The 23,877-nt window shown below is 43.4% G+C and overlaps 1 protein-coding gene across 4 annotated transcripts in view; it reads right to left on the minus strand.

Annotated features, from left to right (window-relative positions):
- cpne2 (copine II) overlaps positions 1–23,877 on the minus strand; it is a 262,943-nt gene that overhangs the window by 148,309 nt on the left and 90,757 nt on the right. For all 4 annotated transcript variants that reach the window (XM_087995970.1, XM_087995968.1, XM_043707143.2 and 1 more), the window contains exons 9-10: positions 7,835–7,921; positions 7,506–7,565 (exon numbers count right to left, since the gene is read on the minus strand). In XM_087995970.1, coding sequence (XP_087852096.1) covers positions 7,506–7,565; positions 7,835–7,921 — 147 coding nt within the window. The remainder of the gene's footprint in view (positions 1–7,505; positions 7,566–7,834; positions 7,922–23,877) is intronic.

A 23,877-nucleotide genomic window follows, 5' to 3' on the forward strand; every position in this document is an offset into this window, starting at 1 on the left:
TTGTACAATTACTATTTACTTACACCCTCATCTTTTTTTATAAATTGTTGTTTTCTTGTTAAAGCTGGTTTCAGCCCTGAAGTGTGCAAGACAAAACACTTCAAATCCATGTCTCTTTCTGGCAATGTTTGGTTTTCAGCAATTAATGTGAGGATGGTAGTTCTCCCCACATTCTTTCTTATTTTACAGGTTATGCAAAGCTTGTCAAGTAGACATAATCTACAATTGCACATAAACTCATCTAAAGTGTGAGGGAGAGAGAGTGGAGGCAATAGGGAGTGTGATTATGTGTGCATTGGTTGGCAACACTGAGAAAAGCTTAAAATGTGCCCTATCAATACATGGCTTTTTTTTGTTTTCAGTTTCTACTGCAATTCAGTTTTAAAAAAGGGAAACGTCCATTTTAACTCTGAAATATATGCTCAACATTTGTATCATCGATGTCATGGAGTCATACAGCACGGAAACAGACTCTTCGGTCCAACCAGTCTATGTCGACCATAATCCCAAACTAAACTAGTCCCATCTATCTGAGCTTGCCCCATATTCACTTCAAACATTTCTTGTTGATGTACTTATCCAAATATCTTTCAAACATTGTAACTGTTCCACTTCCTTTGGAAGTTCATTCCACATTCTCTGTGTAAAAATGTTGGCCCTCATGTCTCTTTCATATCTTTCTCCTCTCACCTTAAACATTGCTCCACCCCCAGTCTTGAAATCCCCACTTATCAGAAACCTCTGACACACTGTTCAACACATGAAACATCAGATATTTCCCAATCTCCAGAAAATGAGGTCAGAAACTTGAGAACAGCCAGAGTTGGCTTTTAGTCTTGGCTTGTAGAAAAGGTACATTCTGTCATTTGGCTCCATTCCCAATTCCATTCAGATTGCAGATGAATTAGCAAGCTCCACAGACTTTATCACTATGCCCAGTAAATGGTAGAACAGACTGTTAGCTAATGTACCAAATTATCACGTTGAAGGGGTCGATCCAAATTTGTCACTTACTGACAGCGTTATTAAAAATCTACATTTCACTGATTCTCAGCCTGCAACCATTGGATTGCTTTTCGTTTGACTGTATGTCACAGAGAGGGCTCTTCTTCCCTGACCCTCTCTACCACAAGATGGAAGGGTGTGTCAATTGGTGTGGAGGCCACCAACTAAAGGATGCAGATTTAAGGTAACAGAGTATGGGTTCCCAAAGCGAAAGATGGCCATTGTGGCTAGCGCATATACAGATGGTCCTTAGGTCATTAGTCAGCTGCAACACGACCTCTATTGTTAGCTTGCTTTGACATCAGCATGCACAGATAGATCAGCTCTGTGGGAGACATACGCTTTGGAGTGTAAGTATTCCAAAGATCCACACAGGTTCTGTGCTCTACAAATCTAAGTCTTAGCTGAAACTTGAGTTGAGTTCTACAATACTACAAAAACCTTGTGCCTCTGTATTCCTGACTTCTCATGCATTCCTAACCCCCTTTGACCTCATGTTTGGCGCATTTGCCTTAACCATACCTCAAGTTGTTGCTTTAAAATATTTCCCAAGAATGTGAAGAGACACCAGGACTAAATTCAGACCACGTACTCCTTCCTATTTGAGAAACAGGTCCTGCAAGCTGTTATAAATTCTTCTTTGTAGAAGCATTCTTGGTGCTGAAAGTCAGTAATTTTGTGAGAATGGAAACATTATAACATATGGGGGTGCAGATAGCCCCGGAGTGGCTGGGGACATTCAGGACAGTTCAGGGGTCAGAGAATTCCTACAGTGTGGACAGAAGTCACTCGACCCTTCACTGAAAGGGAGTTCCGGGCTCACAAATAGTTGGAGAAAGAGACAGAGACAGTGGCAAATGCCACAGTCCGAGCGTTGATTTTTACCTGTCCTGCATGGAAGGAGCTTCCAAATTGTGCTATTATCCCAGCAGACTGCTGACTTTATGTTACGTTCCCAGACATGGTCACAAACTTATGTTACAGCTTGTGGATTTTCAACCCCATTCTCTCAGCTGCTCTGACCTCGTGAACCTACGCTGCACTCCCTCAATAGCCAGAATGTCTTTCCTCAAATTTAGAGACCAAAACTGCGCACAATATTCCAGGTGCGGTCTCACCAGGGCCCTGTACAGCTGCAGAAGGACCTCTTTGCTTCTATACTCAATTCCTCTTGTTATGAAGGTCAGCATGCTATTAGCTTTCTTCACTGCCTGCTGTACCTGCATGCTTGCTTTCATTGACTGCTGGACAAGAACACCTAGATCTTGTTGTGCTGCCCCTTTACCCAACTTGACTCCATTTAGGTAGTAATCTGCTTTCCTGTTCTTGCCGCCAAAGTGGATAACCATACATTTATCCACATTAAACTGCATCTGCCATGCATCCATCCACTCATCTAGCCTGTCCAGGTCATTCTGTAATCTCCTAACATCCTCCTCACATTTCACCCTGCCACCCAGCTTTGTGTCATCAGCAAATTTGCTAATATTACTTTTAATATCATCATCTATATCATTAATGTACATTGTAAAAAGCTGCGGTCCCAGCACTGATCCCTGCGGCACACCACTGGTCACTGCCTGCCATTCCGAAAGGGAGCCGTTTATCACTACTCTTTGTTTCCTGTCAGCCAACCAATTTTCAGTCCATGACAGCATTTTGCCCCTAATACCATGTGCCCTAATTTTGCTCACTAACCTCCTATGTGGGACTTTATCAAAGGCTTTCTGAAAGTCCAGGTATATTATATCCACTGGATCTCCCTTGTCCATCTTCAGAGTTGCATCCTCAAAAAATTCCAGAAGATTAGTCGAGCATGATTTCCCCTTCATAAATCCATGCTCACTCTGACCTATCCTGTTTATGCTATCCAGATGTGTCGTAATTTCATCCTTTATAATTGACTCCAGCATTTCTCCCACCACTGAGGTCAGACTAACTGGTCTATAATTCTCTGTTTTCTCTCTCCCTCCTTTCTTAAAAAGTGGGACAACATTAGCCACCCTCCAATCCGCAGGAACTGATCCTGAATCTATAGAACATTGGAAAATGATCACCAATGCATCCACGATTTCTCGAGCCACCTCCTTCAGTACCCTGGGATGTAGACCATCAGGTCCCGGGGACTTATCAGCCTTCAGTCTCTCCAACACCATTTCTTGCCTAATATAAATTCCCTTCAGTTCAGGTCCTTCAGCCACTATTACATCTGGGAGATTGCTCGTGTCTTCCCCAGTGAAGACAGATCTAAAGTACCAATTCAACTCTTCTGCCATTTCTTTGTTCCCCGTAATAAATTCACCTGTTTCTGTCTTCAAGGGCCCAATTTTAGTCTTAACCATTTTTTTTCTTTTCACATACCTAAAAAAGCCTTTACTATCCTCCTTTATATTTTTGGCCAGTTTACCTTCGTACCTTATTTTATCTTTGTGTATTTCCTTTTTAGTTATCCTCTGTTGTTCTTTAAAAGCTTCCCAGTCCTCCGATTTCCCACTCATCTTTGCTATGTTATACTTTTTCCCTTTTGTCTTTATATGGTCCTTAACTTCCCTCGTCAGCCATGGCCACCCCTGCCTCCCCTTAGGATCTTTCTTCCTTTTTGGAATGAACTGATCTGCATCTTCTGTATTATACCCAGAAATACCTGCCATTGTTGTTCCACTGCCATCCCTGCTAGGGTACTGCACCATTGAACTTTGGCCAGCTCCTCCCTCATAGCTCCATAGTTCCCCTTATTCAACTGAAATATTGTCACTTCCAATTCTACCCTCTCCATTTCAGACTGCAGTTTAAAGCTTATTGTATTGTGGTCACTACCTCCTAATGGCTCCTTTACTTCGAGGTCCCTGATCAAATCCAGTTCGTTGCACAACACCAGATCCAGAATTGCTTTCTCCCTGGTAGGCTCCAGCACCAGCTGTTCTAAGAATCCATCTCGGAGGCACTCCACAAACTTTCTTTCTTGGGGTCCAGTACCATCCTGATTCTCCCATTCTACCTGCATGTTGAAATCCCCCATAACAACTGTAGTAACATCTTTGCAACAGGCCAATTTCAGCTCCTGATTCAACTTACACACTACATCCAAGCTACTGTTTGGGGACCTGTAGATAACTCCCATTAGGGTCTTTCTACCCTTAGAATTTCTCAGCTCTATCCATAGTGACTCTACATCCCCTGATCCTAGGTCCTACCTCACAAGGGACTGAATATCATTCCTTACCAACAGGGCCATCCCACTCCCTCTGCCAGTCAGTCTGTCCTTAAGGTAGCACGTATAGCCTTGAATATTTATTTCCTAGGCCCTGTCCACTTGAAGCCACGTCTCAGTTATCCCCACAACATCGTAACTGCCAATTTCCAAATGAGCCTCAAGCTCATCCACCTTATTTCTAATGCTTCGTGCATTCATATATAATATTTTTAATTTGTTACTCTCCTCGCCCTTCCTATCAATCCCTATTTCACTTGACCTTACGGCATGATCCTTTTTTGAGTTTTCTGCTCCATTGATTCCATTGTCCTTCTTGACTTCTCTTGCTCTAACTTTCCCTTTAACTTCCTTCTTAAAATTCCAGTTTGTCCCCTCCCCCCCACTATTTAGTTTAAACGCAAGTGTGTTGCAGTGGCAAACCTACCTGCCAGAGTCTACCCCATCTCTGTCTCTTCCTCCAACTATCTGTGAACCCAGAACTCCCCTTCAGTCTCCTCTGATTTGTCATCCCATCACAAAGCTCAGTACCTGCAACTGAGTGTAATTTCCTATTTGGATTTGGGTGTCCTTGTGCACCAGTCGCTGAAGGTATGTAAGTAGTATATTGGCCTTTATTGCGAGAGGTTTTTGAGTACCGGAGCGGGGATATGTTGCTGCAGTTATACAGGGCCTTGGTGAGGCCACACCTCGAATATAGTGTGCAGTTTTGGTCTCTTTTTCTGAGGAAGGATACTCTTGCTCTTGAGGACATGAAGCGAAGGTTTACCAGACTGCTTTCGGGGATAGCAGGTCTGACATATGAGGATGGATTGACTGGGTTAGGGTTGTTTTCGCGGGAGTTCAGACAAGTGAGTGGGGAATCTTATAGAGACTTGTGAAATTCTAACAAGACTATACAGTGTAGATGCAGGGAGGAATTCCTGATGGTGGGTGTGTCCAGAACCAGGGATCACAGTCTGACGATTCAGGGTAAACCATTTAGGATGGAGATGAGGAGACATTTCTTCAGCCAAAGAGTGATGAGCCTGTGGATTTCATTACCACAGGAAGTAATTGATGCCAAAACGTTGAATGTATTCAAGAGGTGGCTAGATATAGCACTTGGGGTGAATGGGATCAAAGGTTATGGGGAGAAAGCAGGATTAGGCTATTGAGTTGGATGATCAGCCATGATCGAGATGAATGGCAGGCTGAAAGGGCTGAATGGTCTCCTCCTGCTCCTATCTTCTATGTTTCTATTGTGCACCATGCAACCAAGCAGGGACTGGTAGCAGGGACTAGATGCAACATTATAGTTGTTTCATTGCTACTGAACAATTTCTTAAACTGCAACTTTGACCTGGGGGGGAAGCAGTGACCATGGATTAAGTGAGAGAAGGTCACCTTCCAACTGGTGGACATGACCTCTACTGAACTTGTGATGTCATAGAGACATAGCCATAAAGCTATACAGCACAGAAACAGACCCTTTGGTCCAACCCGTTCATGCCGACCAATTATCCTAAATTAATCTAGTCCCATTTGCCAGCACTTGGCCCATATCCCTCTAAACCCTTCCTATTCATTTACCCAACCAGATGCCTTTTAAATATTGTAATTGTACCAGCCTCTACTACTTCCTCTGGCAGCTCATTCCATACATGTACCACCCTCTGCGTGAAAAAGTTGCCCCTTAGGTCTCTTTTATATCTTTCCGCTCTCACCCTAAACCTATGCCCTCTAGTTCTGGACTCCCCCATCCTAGGGAAAAGACCTTGTCTATTTACCCTGTTGATGCCCCTCATGATTTTACAAACCTCTATAAGGTCACCCCTCAGCCTTCGAAGCTCCAGGGAGAACAGTCCCAGCCTATTCAACCTCTCGCTATAGCTCAAACCCTTCAACCCTGGCAACATCCGTGTAAATCTTTTCTGAACCCTTTCAAGTTTGATAACATCCTTCCAATAGTAGGTTGATCAGAACTGCATGCCATCTTTCAAACGTGGCCTAACCAATGTCCTGAACGGTCGCAACATGATCTCCCAACTCCTGTACTCAATGTTCTGACCAATAAAGGAAGGCATACCAAAGTGTGGTCACAAGTTTAAAGGAAAGGCAGGTCATCATTGGAAACAGGCTAATCAGCGACCTCAATGAGCTGTCACAACACCTTTGCATTTTGCAGGCAGCATAGAGTGAAGTTAACAATTCTAACAGTCGCTGTTGTTAGAATGATGATTTTATCATTGGTCAATAATTAAGTATGTAGTAATGCTCCCCTAGTGCCAGGACTAAACTTCCAGACTGATACTTGAGCCACAAATAAATATTATTAAGTCACATTCAGAAGTGTCCAAAAACCTTGCCTTTGTGGCTAATAATGCTCTTCTCTACATACTTAGAGATAGTGAGGACTCTAGATGTTGGAAGGTCAGAGACGATAAAATGTAGAACAGGAAAAAGCACAGCGGGATCAGGGGAGCAGGAAAGTCAATGTTTCAGGCAGGAACCTTCCATCAGGAGGAGTCCTGCCCAATATGTCAACTCTCCTACTCCTCTGAAGCTGCTTGACCTGCTGTGCTTTTTCCAGCTCTACATTTTATGGACTCTCTTCTACATATCAGTGTTCTCAGGGCTTTCAAACCTCGAAAGTTACAGGCACCAGCAACCTCAAGATTCCTGAAATAGGAGTTTCCCTCAATAAAAGCCACAGCGTCTTAGGATTGCCTTGCAGTCTCCAGGAATTAAGGATTAATCTCCAAAGCCCCAAAGCGAGCAACTCAGGAGAAATACCGTCATGAAAAAAAAAAATACATTGCTTTGATTTTCTTTGCGCACTTTCATTTTGGGAAAATTGGCTGTTTGACTGAACAAGTAACACATGTCTGCTCATTTTATACTTGCCATGGAAGAGTGCTGGTTTTCAGAATTTTTTTTTTTACTTGAGCTGTTCAGAGAAGTGAAGACACATCTCTAGAGCAGGTCGGACTTTGAACCTCCGGGCTCAAAGGTAAAGATACTACCACAGTGCCATAAAAGCCCTTTGATGGTGTTGTGCAAGGTGACAAAGTGATAGAATGGAATGGGATGGAGTGTCTAGGATATGACCAACATGAGTCTCAGTCAGTCAATTTTGAAGATATAATTTCATAAAACCTTTATTTGTTCAACAGCCACTGCTTTCCAGATAATTACAGATGGTCACCAGCATTTGACTGAGGTCAATAAGTACACATTTGCCTATCACTATCTACACATTGACTAAATGTAAAAGAATGTAAAGGAAGTTGATGAATTCTTTACTTACAGTGAACATCAGCTGGCAACCACCAAGAATATAATCCAGGAAGGAGTAATCCCTGGTTACCTGAGGCAAATAAAATCACAACTGTTAGCATTTGTTTGGCCCTGTTTACATATTTTAAAATAATTTCCCAGCTGTACACATAATGAGTTAATTTGCACATTATAATAATCACAGGTCACACCATTCAAGACAATCTTCACATATCATTTACATAATTAGTGTGCTAAAAGCTGTTCAAATCTTATTAAAATAGGTGGTTAGTTGCTAACCCTCTCACGCAATTAGATTTCAAATAAAAGAGCTGCATTTTAATGACACAAAACCTTTACCTTGCAGGATTTGACAATAATTATTCCAGAGTTCTTGTAGTTTTTCTTCTTCTTTTGTTTCTTGGAATTAATGCATTCAAATTCAACCTGTGAGAAAGAGGGGAGAACCCATTCAGAAAGGTTTACCTCTTAAAAGCACAGTTTGGAGTCAATTCTTTTGCAAACTGGAACTAATGGATTTGTTCAAACAGGAACAGGCCACATGAGGTACTAGGTATCACTTTCAGTGCTCATCTCACTGGAATTCAGAGGGCTCCTACTCTTCACCACCACCACCCCATTACACAACGTGTATCATCTCCTGGCAGCTTATATAAGGTGACAAAGAGATGGTAGTCATGGAAATATCTAGGGTACACAATATCTCATCCAGTTAAGAAGAGCAAACGGGAGAGGAATTAAAATCAGGAAGTTAAATTATGGGAGCAAGCCTGCAAACATATGGCTGCGGTGAGCTGGTAGCAGTTTTTCACCTTTCTGTATTTATGAATAAAGAAATAAAGACGTTAAAAAAAGACATTGGTTAGTTATGAGGAGAACTGCATATAATGCGCCTGCCCCATTGTATAAAGGAGAAAGTGAGGTCTGCAGATGCTGGAGATCAGAGCTGAAAATGTGTTGCTGGAACAGCGCAGCAGGTCAGGCAGCATCCAGGGAACAGGAGAATCGACGTTTCGGGCATAAGCCCTTCTTCAGGAATCATCATTGTATAAAGAGTCATTAAGTCATATAGATGATAGATTTACTCCATTTGACCTTGAACCTCCAGCCAAGCCTAGTGTTGCCTTCACAAAAATAACTCACCTCTCTCTGTGCATCTTGTAGCAACCACTAATAAACTGAACTTTCAATCCAATGTAATCTGCAATGAAGTAGCTCAGAATGGGGAAGGTTGGGGCTGGAGGGCATTAATATTTCGTGGAAGGGAGCAAGTTTTTTTTTTAATGGGTGTCAGAGTCACTGGCTGGCCAGCATTTATTGCCCGTCCCTAACTGCCCTTGAGAAGGTGGTGGGGAGCTGCCTTCTTGAACTGCTGCAGTCCATATGCTGTAGCTAGACCCACATTGCCCTCAGGAAGGGAATTCCAGGATGTTGACCTGGCGACAGTGACGGAACAGTGATATATTTCCAAATCAGGATGGTGAGTGTTCCCATATATCTACTGCCCTTATCCTTCTGGATGGAAGTGGTCATGGGATTGGAAGGTGCTGTCTGAGGATCTTTGGTGAATTTCTGCAGTGCATCTTGGAGACAGTACACACTGATGCTACCGAGTGTTAGTGTTGGAGGGAGTGGGTGCTTGCATATGTGGTGCCAGTCAAGCGGGGGCTGCTTTGCCCTGGATGGTGTCAAGCTTCTTGAGTGTTGTTGGAGCTGCACCCATCCAGGCAAGTGGGGAGTATTCCATCATACTCCTGACTTGTGCCTTGTAGATGGTGGACAGCCTTTTGGGTGCCAGGAGGTGAGTTACTCGCTGCAGTAGCCTCTGAGTATAAAGGAGATCAAGAGTTATGGGGAGGACGTGGGAGAATGGGGTTGAGAAACTTATCAGCAATGATTGAATGATGGAGTAGACTCGATGGGCTGAATGACCTAATTTCTGCTCCTATGTTATGGTCTTATGACCTGCTTTTGTAGTTTATATGGTGTTTATGTGGTGAATCCAGTTGAGTTTCTGGTCAATGATAATGCCAGGAGGTTGATAATGGAGGAATTCAGTGATAGTGACACCATTGAAGTCAAGAGGCAGTGATTAAATGGTCTCTTACTGGACATGGTCATGGCCTGGCATTTATGTGGCATGAATGTTACTTACCAATTTCCAGCCTGGTTGTGTTGGTATTGCAGATGTGAACCTTTTGTCAGGGCTTTGTCCTTTTTTTCTCTTCAGATGCTGATGTTCCCGCGCTTTCCATTTTCTATTTGCATTTATGGCCCATTGCAGCCTTTTATTCTTTCAATCACCTCACTTTTATGATTGTCAATGGTTTGCACTTTTACCCAGCTTTTCATGCAGAAAAATCCAGCCTTTCTCTTCCATTGCTTCAATTACATTAAGGGACTGATTCATCTCTCAGACGTGTAGGAAAATTTACACAAGAATGACTAATCTGTAGCTGTTAAAGTGTGTGCGAGATTTAAATATAATTTTGATTCAGGTGGACTCATCAGACTGCATGCTAACATGCAAAGTAATGCTGGCAGAATCAGGCTAAATAGCACCCAAGGCTTCTTCCAACATTTGACGGCTCAGTTGGTCATATTCTTACCTCAGATTCAGAAGGTTGTGTATTTAAGTCCCATTTCAGGGAGCTCAGTGTCTATTTTAGGTTAACACCACAGCTCAGTAATGAGGTAGCGCTGCAACTTTGATTAGACTAGCTTTCAGAAGACAAGTTAAGTTGAGGTCCTGACTGGTTTTTCAAGTGGACATATTCCTTTCAAACAGGGGCAAATGGAGTTATCCCTGGCATTCTGGACAACATTCTCGAACTATATCAGCAAAATGGATTACGTGGTCGATTTCCGCTTGTGCACAATTTGGCAGCCATGTTCATACAGTACGGTGCAAAACGAAAAGACATCTAGTGTATGTCGGCAAAACACGTTGGAATGTTCCAAGCTCTTCAGAGGTTCTGTAAAACTGCAAGTTTTTCTTGTTTTTAAAATCTGCTTTGTGCCACCTCAATAAATTGCTCTTTGCTTTGTGCATCGACTTCCGACAATTGGTCCAAACTTGCAAACAGAAAATGATGGATGAGGCCACAGGTAATAGTGTGTTGGCTAAGGAATTCTATCACATTCCAACCCGGAGGAAAGGCTGGATGTTTTAATTTCTATATTCAGGAAGTGTCTCTGTTGCAGGCTGCTGAACTGACAAATACCATATACACATGTCTGGAAGGCTACCCTTTGTTTTTACACCTGTCCCATTTACAGTTTTACCTTATATCATTATCTTCTTTTTTTTTAATGACGCCGGGTTTTGCACAGACCATCATTTGTTCTTTCCTTGACCTCATGGTCCCCAACCTGACAGCATTTGCTTGATTTTGTTAGTCTCCAAAATCTTCCGATGTTTCTTGTTTCTCCCTCCACAAATACTGCCCGGCCTGGTAAGAGTTTCCAGTATTTTCTGTTTTTCGTCATAGAGTCATAGAGATGTACAGCATGGAAACAGACCCTTCAGTCCAACCCGTCCATGTCGACCAGATATCCCAACCCAATCTAGTCCCACCTGCCAGCGCCCGGCCCATATCCCTCCAAACCCTTCCTATTCATATACCCATCCAAATGCCTCTTAAATGTTGCAATTGTACCAGCCTCCACCACATCCTCTGGTGGCTAATTCCAGACACGTACCACCCTGTGCGTGAAAAAGTTGCCCCTTAGGTCTCTTTTATATCTTTCCCTATCACCCTAAACCTATGTCCTCTAGTTCTGGACTCGCCCACCTCAGGGAAAAGACTTTGTCTATTTATCCTATCCATGCCCCTCATAATTTTGTAAACCTCTATAAGGTCACCCCTCAGCCTCTGATGCTCCAGGGAAAACAGCCCCAGCCTGTTTAGCCTTTCCCTATAGCTCAGATCCTCCAACCCTGGCAACATCATTGTAAATCTTTTCTGAACCCTTTCAAGTTTCACAACATCCTTCCGATAGGAAAGAGACCAGAATTGCATGCAATATTCCAACAGTGGCCTAATCAATGTCCTGTACAGCCCCATAATATGACTTCCTGTCTCCTATACTCAATACTCTGACCAATAAAGAAAAGCCTTCTTCACTATCCTATCTACCTGTAACTCCACTTTCAAGGAACTATGAACCTGCACTCCAAGGTCTCTTTGTTCAGCAACACTCCCTAGGACCTTACCATTAAGTGTATAAGTCCTGCTAAGATTTGCTTTCCCAAAATGCAGCACCTCGCATTTATCTGAATTAAACTCCATCTTCCGCTTCTCAGCCCATTGGCCCATCTGGTCCAGATCCTGTTGTAATCTGAGGTAACCCTCTTTGCTGTCCACTACACCTCCAATTTTGGTGTCATCTGTAAACTTACTAGCTGTACCTCTTATGCTCGCATCCAAATCATTTATGTAAATGACAAAAAGTAGAGGGCCCATCACCGATCCTTGTGGCACTCCACTGGTCACAGGCCTCCAGTCTGAAAGACAACCCTCCACCACCACCCTCTGTCTTCTACCTTTGAGCCAGTTCTGTATCCAAATGGCTAGTTCTCCCTGTATTCCATGAGATCTAACCTTGCTAATCAGTCTCCCATGGGGAAGCTTGTCGAACGCCTTACTGAAGTCCATATAGATCACATCTACTGCTCAGCCCTCATCAATCTTCTTTGTTACTTCTTCCAAAAACTCAATCAACTTTGTGAGACATGATTTCCCACGCACAAAGCCATGTTGACTATCCCGAATCAGTCCTTGCCTTTCCAAATACATGTACATCCTGTCCCTCAGGATTCCCTCCAACAATTTGCCCACCACCGAGGTCAGGCTCACCGGTCTATAGTTCCCTGGCTTGTCTTTACTGCCCTTCGTAAACAGTGGCACCACGTTTGCCAACCTCCAGTCTTCTGGCACCTCACCTGTGACTATCGATGATACAAATATCTCAGCAAGATGCCCAGCAATCACTTCTCTAGCTTCCCACAGAGTTCTCGGGTACACCTGATCAGATCCTGGGAATTTGTCATACAGCATGGAATCAGACCCTTTGCTCCAACCAGTCCATGCTGAGCATAATCCCAAACTAAACTAGTTCCACCTGCCTGCTCCTGGCCCATATCCTCCAAACCTTTCCTATTCATGTATCTATCCGAATGTCTTTTGAACATTGCAATTGTGCCGACATCCACCACTTCCTGAGGAAGTTCATTCTACATGCAAACCACCCTCCGTAACAAATTTGCTTCTTATGCCTTTGTAAAAATCTCTATCCCCTCACCTTAAAAATGTGTCCGCTAGTCTTGAAATTCCCCTTCCTAGGGAAAAGACAAATACCATTCATCCTACCGTTGCATACTTTGATCCAAATATTCTAAGTGCCTGGGTTCACTAGGGACTCATGTCCAACGTTTACAAGGCAAGATACCTTCTGGTCCAACAAGAAATCTTGAGGAGTGTTGAACATATAATTTATTGCATCTCTCCAACCATTTACCACTTACCAGAAGAGGCTCTACATTGCTTCAAGGAGTGTTAAAAAGACCAAGCCTTAGGTTCGTCTCTCACAAAATCCTACCTCTCTCTTGAACCAAGCCCTCTCAGTGTCATCACGCACTTAATCAAGTATTGACCGTTTCTGTCCCTTCCACATCCATATTTAATGGATTTGTTGATTTGTCATGACATAAAGCAAAATGCCAATGAAATTCTGGTGATGCAAGTAAACGTTGCTTGTGTTACAGTTTGAAGTTTTATGGGAAAAGCCTGGGGAAAGAATTTGGGGAGATTGATAGGGGATGGTGTGTGATAAAAAATGAATGATGATAGCTCATTCAAATTAATTTAGTCAAAGACAGCCTGCAGGCTGTACATGACATTGGTGGGTGTGATATGTGAAGGTATGTGCTGGGAATGCGGAAACCCAGATGCTGCCAATTCTGTTCTGCTTGGTGGTTCAAATTTCTGGGCTGTAGAAGTGGCTGACGGAGACAAAGTTCCAACTGGTATTTAATCTTGGCCTGAAGGAACAGATTTTGTCAGTAGTGTAGAGAGCAGAATTGTGCTCCAGTTTGATCACTCAGCATGTCTAGTAGAGTCAACTGCTGCCAAACACTCTTTGTAGACTTTGCCAAGTAGCCAACAATGAATTTTTGTAGTTATGAATGAATCAAACCTCTTCCACAACATTCAGTGAGAATGAATGTTTAAATTATGCGCAGTAGACCAGGACAACTTGATGGGTGAAATGTACGTTATATATTGGAAATCTAAACTTCCAGGAACAGTTAAATTGTGCTTTACTGCTTAACAGGAGTACGTGGGAGGAATAATGAAATTTATATAAATTGCCTGCAAATATCTATTATTAAGTTCCCAATAAAGTAGACAAATGGATATTCCCTTGTAACTAAAAGAATGAATGAAGCTGACTGACAGAAACAGACTAGCTTTTCCTTCAAGCCTGCCCCATCCTCATGATATCTCAAGCATCATGACTGGATATTACCTGGCCACTGGAAGATAAGTTAAATCCTAGGAGAAGCCAAAAAGAAGAGTCCCAGGCTAAAAAAAAACACAAATCTATACAGTAAAAATACATTGGAAACCACCACCACCACCACTAACCCCCCCACCCCCCTCAGGCAACTGAAAGCAGTCCAGGAGAAGTGGCCCTATGTAATGTACCCAATCTCACTGAGTCATTTTGAGTGATGACATGGGGAAGGCACATTAAAGAACAGAACCATAATATTCAGTGTGAGGCCTACAAAGGGTTAAAAGTCCTTGCGAAAGAAAGTGCACTGAGATTAATTTGGTGACAGGGCTGAGTCACTGCCAAAGTAAAGCAAAAACATCACCTTAAAATTCCAGTTATGCAAACCTCAGCTCGACTGAGCATTTCGGTCATCCTTTGAGAAGCATAAAACAATAATTCATTCATGTGTGATTATTCTCCCTGCCCACATGCAAACACCTCCCGCAGAAAGGCTGCACTCAACAATCAACCTTTCCAACTGTACAGGTCTATTTTAAGATTTGAACGGCTTTCTTTGATACACAAAAGTCTTCTTCCACTTTCTCACTACTTGGAGACTTTCCACTTTGATGATTTCACAGAATCGATAATAAAGGAAGTTTTCTTCCCAAGCCAAGAAACAAAATATATCCCACTCTCACTGGAAATCATTCAGAATGTTAAGGTGGACATTTTTACATATTCTATTGTCTATTTACTGAGCAGTTGCTTCAGATGCACAGTACTGGAATTGAAAAAGCAGTTATATTGTCCCTAATCTAAGACTGTCACAAAGTGCTCCATACATTGTCACAGTCAAGGAGACAGGAGCAGTTGGAGGAGTGACCAAGGAGTTTTTGAAAGGAGTGGAGACATAGAGGAGTTTTAGCCAATGAGTTAGACATAAGGCCATGCCGACCAGGGTGAAGTGTGGAATGGGACCATTGAAGGATTGGAGCCAAGCAAAGGTTAATCTGCCTGGAAACAGAAACCTCGTGTTGGTCAGCTAAGATGGGACAGCAATGCATTAGTGGGACTTGGTATAGAACAGAAGGTAACTGGGTCTTCTGAACAAACTGGAGTTTAGGGTGCTGTGGGGAAGGGTTGGAGAACAGTGATCTGGATGCTGGTGTTAATAAGCCTGAGGGTACCAAAACTTTGGCTCAAGGTTTCAGGGGTGATAACGTTGAGGTAAGGGTGGAGGTGATCAAATTGAAACAGGTAGAGATTGTAGGATTTGGAACTCAGCTCTGGACAAAACACGATGCCAAAGCCTCACACAGTTAGGGTGGCCTTTTCATTTTGTTTAAATCCCTGCCTCTTGGCAAAACAACACAAAACCATTCAACCGGCTCCATCATTAATGTTCCTTACTGAACCCTAAGTTGAAGCTGAGGCGAGAAGCATACTGGCGTGGGGTAGCGCGTCCGTGATACCAACTATTCTTCAATAGCCCCAGAATTATACCATGGTTCAGACACTAAATAGGGAATCAAACAGTTTTCCTGTGCGTTCCAAAACCTGTCCAGTTAGCCAGTGGCTGAACAGGAGAGGGACTCTTTCGCTGTCAGGAAGGGGCCTTGAGAGGGAGTGGCAGTTGTTAAAAGCCGCTTCCCCATCCTTTCCTTCACCAACTGCCCAGTTCCACAAGCCCCAACATACCCTCACTCTCCTATGTCGAGGGATCTAGCAGGATCTAGCAGTAATGCCTGGTGACTTCCATACAGCATTGGTGACAACAGTGGCACTGCCAGCAATAGGGAGCCATCAGCCTCTGATTGGCTGGCAGTTCCTGATAGGGATGGCGGGTAACACCCCAAGGGACTAAATCCCAGTGAGGCCCTGACAGTGGTCAGTTCATTTCATCTTGGCTCCTTCACAGAAGTGATGCTGGTCTTCTGCCAATTCTCCAGCAGGTGAGTGCGACCCTGACTGCCCACATTAAACCAAGCCCTGAATTAATATTTTAGAATTGAAACCTCTCCCTCTCCCCACAGATGATACCTGACTCACTGAACATTTCCTACCTTTCCTGTTTTACTGCCAATTCCCTGCACCTCCACTGTTTTGCTTTTGTCTTTGAAGTTAATGTGCCCTACTTAAAGGCAGGAGAAAGTGAGGACTGCAGGTGCTGGGGATCAGAGCTGAAAAATGTGTTGCTGGAAAAGTGCAGCAGGTCAGGCAGCATCAAAGGAGCAGGAGAATCGATGTTTCGGGCATAAACGTCGATTCTCCTGCTCCATTGATGCTGCCTGACCTGCTGCGCTTTTCCAGCAACATATTTTCCTACTTAAAGGCAGTCTGTTCCTCTTAAAGGTGATGTGCCTAGTGGCTAAAGCAGTAGAAATCCATGCTTAAGGCCCTGCTGGCAAGGCCTGAATAGTGGCAGAACAAGAGAAACTAAGGTGTCCTGATACCACTCTCTTTTTGTTAAATATAATTTTATTGAAAAATCGAATTTTTAATATTACAACACATACAAAACAATACAATTGAAAACAATACAAAGAAAGAATACCAAAAAAAAGTAAAAAAAACCTAAATCGCCCTCATGTACAAATGTATAAAAAGTATTTGTTAAAAAAACCCAACCAACTATTTAACTAAATAAATAATAACTAACAAGAAACTAATAAATAATAATAATACAGCTCAGCCAAACAAAACACTAACTCTCGAATATCGAGAGCATTAATTTTCACCTATTCACACATTCGCAGTTCCCCCTCTCTGGATATTGGACTCGTAAAGCACAATCGTTACGTCTATATAAAAGCCCTTATTAGTGTGGCAGACATATCTGTATCCAGGTAGGCCAAAAAGGGCTGCCATGTCTTATAGAAACTCTCAGTTTTGTGGTGTACTATACTTGTGAAAAAATCCAAGGGGATATGCTCCATAATAATCTTCCAGCACCACTAATCCAGAATCCATAATATTCCGCCTACCCGACAGGCCTGGGGGATTTTTGGATAGCCAAGCTAACAAGATATTCTTTCTTGCGCAGAAAATGAGGATGTTGAATAGTCTTTTCTTCTGTGCATCTACAGGGAACACACTGGGCACGCCAAGAAGAAGAAAGATCGGGTCCTTCTCCAACCTTACACCCAAAGTCCCCTCCATTGCACCCACCACAGCGCTCCTGTATGTTTGAAGCCTACCACAGGACTAAAGACAATGGGTAAGAGTGCCCATACTAACTCCACACTTGGGGCATGTTGAGGATACCCCTGGTTTAAATTTTGACAAATGATCCGGAGCCAAGTAGACCCTGTGGAGAATCTTCAACTGTAAAGCATGAGTCCTATTGCAAAATGATATCTTCCTTGCGTTTTCCCAAATATCTTCCCATGCTTCTGAGAGACCTCAATGCCTAACTCTCTCTCCCACCCTGCAGAATTGATCAAACTCAGCTGAGGACCCCCCCACCCCAGTTGATGATATAAAGTGTTGACAGAAAGTTTACTCTTAGCACTGAGCACTCTCCTCTCCATGTCGGATTTGTAGGGATCAGTCAAAAGTGTAGTCTTTTTTTTAATAAAATCCCTAACTTGAAACAAAAACGAGAGACCCCTGCTGGATAGCTCATATTTCCGTGCTAACTGATCAAAAGGCATCATTGTGTCTCTCTCAAATAAATCATCCATGCAAGATACACCCCTTGCTGCCCAATGTTTGAATCCTGAATCCATCATCGCTGGTTGAAAACCCAGCATACCCCCTATAGGTTTAAGAGAAGATGCTTGGTCAATATTGCCTTCCCTCTGCCAAATTACCCTCCATGCTTTAACAGTATTGATGACTATTGGGTTATGGCAATATTCCCTAACTGTCCTCATTTTATCCAAAAATAGCAAACTAGTAAGGGGGCACTTTGCCTGAGAGGTTTCGATATTTAACCATATTGAAAGAGGATCCCCACAGGCCCAATCACTCAAGTAGGATAAGAGCGAGCTTAGTTGATAGTTTTTAATGTCCGGGAGATCCCCCCAGTCTGTGAGGCAATTGCAGTTTTGCCAATTTAATGATGGGCTGCTTACAATGCCAAATAAAAGCTGAACCAGCCATTCAGTCTCCTGAACGTTTGCTTATCGAAAATCGGACGAGCATCCGTATTGGGTACAACGAACATTCATCTCAATAAGTGCGATCTGACCCAACCACGAGACTGGAAGCAACTCCCATCTTTGAAGGTCTTGTTTGAATTGGTCAAATAGCTTTAAACATCAAGAACTGCAGTGATGAATATGTCCAAATACATAAAGCCCCCTGTGACGACTTAAATGGGAATTGAAATTTGCCCTCAAGACCTAACCCCAGTGAAAGACCACCCATCAGCATAGCCTCGGATTCTTGTTACCCAAAAAGGCGCCAAACGCACTGATGCACTGTATCAGGCGAGTTGACAAAAAATAAGGACATCGTCCGTGTACAATGAAATCTGATATAATTTTGACCCCACTTCTGGAGCTGATATATTAGGATCCCTATGAATGGCCTCCACCAATGGTTCAATCACCAATATAAAAAAAAAATGGTGAAAAAGGAAAGCCCTGCCAGCTGCCCCTAAAAATGTTAAAATTGCTTGATCGTACCCCCTTGGTGATGACCGCAGCGAGAGGGTCACTGTAGACAAACTTTACCCATCTTATAAAGACTTCACCCAAGCCAAACCACTCCAGAGTATAAAAAAGATACGGCCACTCAACTCGGTCAAATGCCTTCTCTGCTTCTAGAGAAATCACCAATCCCTGTATTGACTGCTGTTTACATGCTTGAATTACATTAAGCAGCCTCCTAACATTATTGGAGGATCTGCAGCTCTTTATGAAGCCCGTCAGATCCTCTTTAATAATAGAAGGTAACACAGTCTCCAGCCTTAACACGAGAGTCTTAGAGAGAATTTTAAAGTCCACATTTAAGAGTGAAATGGGCCTGTATGAAGTACAGTCCTCCAGGACCTTCCCTTTTTAAGAATAAGTGAAATATTGGCCTCTCTCAGAGATGGTAGAAGACAATCATGACTGAATGAGTCATTGAACTTGTTGAGCATCGGGCCTGACAAAATGTTTACAAATTCCTGATAGAATTCGCTGGGAAATCCATCAGGATCAGACACTTTTACACTCTGAAACTGCTTTCCAGCCTCCTGCTCCTCTTGCTCTGATAGGGGGGCATTGAGAAAAGATTCTTATTCGGGGGTCACACCTGGGAGCTCCAGATCCTTGAAAAAGGACTCCATCTTGGCCCACCCCTCCTCATAGCCCTCGGATTGGTATAATTCAGAATAAAATCTCTGGAATGCCACATTAATCTTTTTGGAGTCACATGTTGGGTTCCAGACCCTGTAATGGGTTGAGGGCGCTCCCTTTCCTGGTGAGATATGCTAAGTATTTGCCTGGCCTGTCACCATGCTTATGTAACCTTTGCTTTGCAAAAGTAAGCTCCTTCTTTGCTGTCTGCGTAAGCATAGAATTCAATGCAGACCCCAGCACTGTAATCCTCTGTAACTTGACTGAGGGCTTGTCAAAGTAAGCTTTCTCGGCTGCCTTTAACCGTGCTTCAAGGAGACGTTGCTGCTCACCCTTCTGCTGCTTCCTACTGGCAGAGTAGGAAATAACTAACCCGCTGGCATAGGCTTTGGCAGTTTCCCAAAGGATAGACAGGCTACTAACCGAGCGTGGGTTAATGTCTAGGAAAAGCCCAAAATTCCTTAGAGAAGTACTCCATAAACTTATTAACCTTGAGGATAAAGGGATCCATTCGCCAGTGTCTCGGACCCACTATAGCGTCCTTAATCTTAACCAGCAGGTACAATGGAGCACGTTTGGAGATGGTAATATTACCAATCGTACAAGATGCCACCAAGTCCAGGGTTGCCAAGGGGGTCAGAAAAAAATCAATCCTGGTGTAACATCTGTGTGGATTGGGAAAAAAAAGTAAAATCTCTGCCTGTAGGGTGTAGACGCCTCCAGACATCCACCAGCCGTAACTCCACACACAGATCCACGAATTGTTTAGTTTGTACAGAGGGTATCGGGGGGCCTTTGGGCAACGTATCCACTGTGAGATCCATGAGACAGTTAAAATCTCCCCATATAATGATATGCCGAGACTCGAGACTGATCAGTTTAGAGAAAGTATCTACCGGAAATTTGAGGGGATGGACAGGAGGGCAATAAACATTTAAAACACCATATTCTTCTCCGTTTATCAGGACTTTGAGAATTACAAACCTCCCGTGTGTGTCTTTAACACACTCTAGTAATGTAAATGGGAGTTTCCTCCTAACCAGTATTGTCACTCCCCTACTTCTGGTATTAAAAGATGAAAAATAAACTTGATCAGAGCCATTCTGCTGTAGTTTCAAATGCTCCCTATCATCCAATGTGTTTCCTGTATCAAAGCAATATCCACCTTTTCCTTTCTAAGACTCAAAAGTACCTTCTTCCTCTTAATTGGTGAGTGACTCCCCATGACATTCCAGACACACCATTTAAACAAGTCATTAGCCATAACCTTCTGCAGTAACATTTAGATTCCAGAGAGAAGGAACTCGAACCACAAATCACAGAGCCTTAGTGTCACAAGATCCATTAAATATAAAAACTACATAAACTAAAACCATTACAGTTAACAAACCTACAAAGCTATCAAAGACTATATATAACGAAAACCAAAACACTAACCGACATATAAAGTGACAATGACACTGAATAGGAGAACTCACACCCTGCCTAAAGGGGGCATCTACCCAGCCCAGAAGCCAACTTCCCATCCAGCTGCCAATACTGCAGCCTGGGCATATAAATACCTGAACCGGGTATAAACTACCCATAAGTTGGCATCTAGCCATCCCAACCATTTTCCATCCTCCTAGCTAGAGTTGCACCACAAACACAAGCTGAAAAGAAAGCAAATACACCATGGAATAGCAATGTAAATAAAGAAACTTTGAAAAAAAAACGGTAAGTACCCTACCCATCCTTTGGTAAAACTTAGAAATTGAAAATACACATCCTGACCGTCCCAAACATAGTTTAGACCAGATTATTCCCAATAGAGAAAAATTAGGAAAAGCCAACCCCAACTGGACTTTCTCTTTTTTGTAAAGAAAAGTAGAGACACACCCAAACAACACTACTATTTGTAATACTAAATTGTTCAGATTAAGTAAATTTTTCCTCAAAGCCTCTTGCCTTCTCCGACGTGTCAAAGAGATGTACGGATCCATCTAAGGTGATCCAAAGCACTGCCAGATACCTCAGAGAGTACTGGATCCCAAGCTCCCTCAGTCGTCTCTTGACACCGTCAAAGGAATTTCTTTTCCAGATCATCACCGCTGAGAATTCTGGAAGAACATGATCTTAGAGCCCTCGTAAACTCGTGTCTTCGGATCCTTCCCCTGGATTCTGGAAGCTTCACGATTTTCTCCTTATCTCGATAGTGATGAAACCGCACCAGGAGAAGACGAGGATGTTGACCCAGACCTAACCTCTGTGCCATGCCCTGGTGAGCCCTCTCAATCATCAAGTCTCTCATTCCAGCCTCCAAGTTAAAGAATTTCGACAGCCAGTCCTCAATAAATTCCACCAGCGACGATCCAAATATTTTTTCTCCTGCCCCTGTTCTCGAGAGTCATCAACTTGATCAAGAAAATTACGGACCTGCATCTCCAAGGCTTGGATCCTATCCTTGGAGGAACTGCTATCAGCTTCCACCACTGTGTCTCTGTGTTCAACCTCATCCGTCCTTTTTTTCCAGGTCTCCCAGCTGCTGTTCATGCTTCTGCAGTATGATAGAGATCGGGGCCAGCTTCTCCTCTATCTGCTTATCCAACATCTTGAGAGATTTCGTGAGCTCGTTCACCAGAGCTGAAAAGTAGCCGAGTCCAAGGATTCTGCAGGCTGGGCCGTGGGCCTGACCTTAGGTGTACCTCCTCCCTTCTTTGGCATCCCAGATGGCGAAAACCAAGGTAAGTTGCTCTCTGACAGTTTCCTGGGACTTCACGACCTTTCCAGAGTTCCAGAATATCGCAGTGGTCCAGAAAGGGCAGGTTAGGACTTCGTAGCTCTGCAACATGACCTTTCTGGATCGCCGCCATCTTGGATTCCTCAATACCACTCTCTTAGCCGTGGTGAAAGGGGCATGTAGGAGGAGAGAAGACTCATATCTGTTGCTCCTAACAAATGCCCAGAGTAAATGGGACTCTGATGTTCAATCCCAGGAGACAAGACCAATGGGCAAGGTCACAGTGTCACAGAACGATCAATGAGCAGACAAGAATGCTTAAGATTCTCAAGTTGGCAAGCTCTACATAGCATCATTAGTCTCAGACTCTTCACACTCACTACCAGCGACTTTGATTAATCAGAACGTTTACAAGGGTTTACATTGCTTTAGCACCTTTAACATCCCAAGGATATGCTTTCAGGAGTATTGTAAAAAGATGTATGAGATTGAGTACAGGAGATGACAAAACAGGGATGACCAAACCACCCCTTGGAGGCTGAGGGATGACCTCATGGAGGTCATGGAGGGACATGGACAGGGTGAATAGCCAAGGTTTTGATTTGATTTATTGCCACATGTACCTAAGCACAGTGAAAAGCTTTGTTTTGTGAGCAGTATGGGCAGATCATAGCAAACAAGGGCATGCAGATCACAGGATGCTTAGACAGAGTGAGACATTCAGGTTAGAGCTGCACAGGAGATGCATGAAGCATGATCAACATCAGCAAGATCGAGGAGAAAGTAAGGACTGCAGATGCTGGAGATCAGAGATGAAAAGTGTGGCGCTGGAAAAGCACAGCAGGTCAGGCAGCATCTGAGGAGCAGGAGAATCAGCGTTTCAAGCAAAGGCCCTTCCTGATGATGGTCCTGCCTGACAGAAGAGGCCATAGGAGAGCATTATCGGGGTGGGAGGGGTCTTTGATGATGTTGGCATCCTTTCTGCCGTAACAAGTTATGTAAATGGAGTCCATGGATGGAAGGTTGGCTTCCGTGATAATCTGGACTGTGCACAGCACCTTCTGTAGTTCCTTACGTTCCTGGGCAGAGCAGTTACCATACCAGGCCATTATGCACCTGGACAGTATGGTCTCGCTGATGCATCTGTAAAAGTCGGTGAGGGTCCTAATGGGAATGATGAATTTCCTGAGCCACCTGAGGAAGGAGAGGCATTCTTGTGCCTTCTTCACTGTTGCATCTACATGGGAAGTCCAGGACAGGTCTTTTCCCCAGTGAATGGGACCTCAAAACTGGAGGGCATATATTTAAGGTAAGAGGGGAAAGATTTAACAAGGACCCGGGGGGGGAACATTTTCACGCAGAGGATGGTACATGTGTGGAAAGAGCTGCCAAAAGAAGTGGTGCAGGGTGATACAATTACAACATTGAAAAGGCATCTGGATAGGTACATGAACAGGAAGGGTTTGAGGGATATGGGCCAAGTGCTGGCAAATGGAATTTAGGATATCTGGTCGGCATAAACGAGTTGGACGAAGGGTCTGTTTCTGTGCTTTACATCTCTATGACTCGAAAAATTTGATATAAAGGTAGGTTCTCAGGAATGATTAAAGGAGGAAAGTGAAGTGTAAAGTTATTGAGATTGAATGCAGAGCTTAGGGCCCAGTCAACTGAAGGCACAGCAATCAATGACAGAGAGATTAACATCAGGGTCAATCAAGGGGCCAGAATTAGAAGAGCACGGATAGATCAAACAGTTGTACTGCAGGAGGAGGTAACGGTGTTAGGGTAGGGAGAGACTGTGGAGGAGTTTGAAAACAGGGGCGGAATGTTTTAAATCAAGACCTTGCTTGACTGGGTTGAAGCGAAATGTG

The sequence above is a fragment of the Chiloscyllium plagiosum genome, unplaced genomic scaffold, assembly GCF_037043375.1.
Source record: "Chiloscyllium plagiosum isolate Xiang-an unplaced genomic scaffold, Cpla_swu_hap1 HiC_scaffold_17, whole genome shotgun sequence".
In the NCBI taxonomy this organism is placed as follows: domain Eukaryota; kingdom Metazoa; phylum Chordata; class Chondrichthyes; order Orectolobiformes; family Hemiscylliidae; genus Chiloscyllium; species Chiloscyllium plagiosum.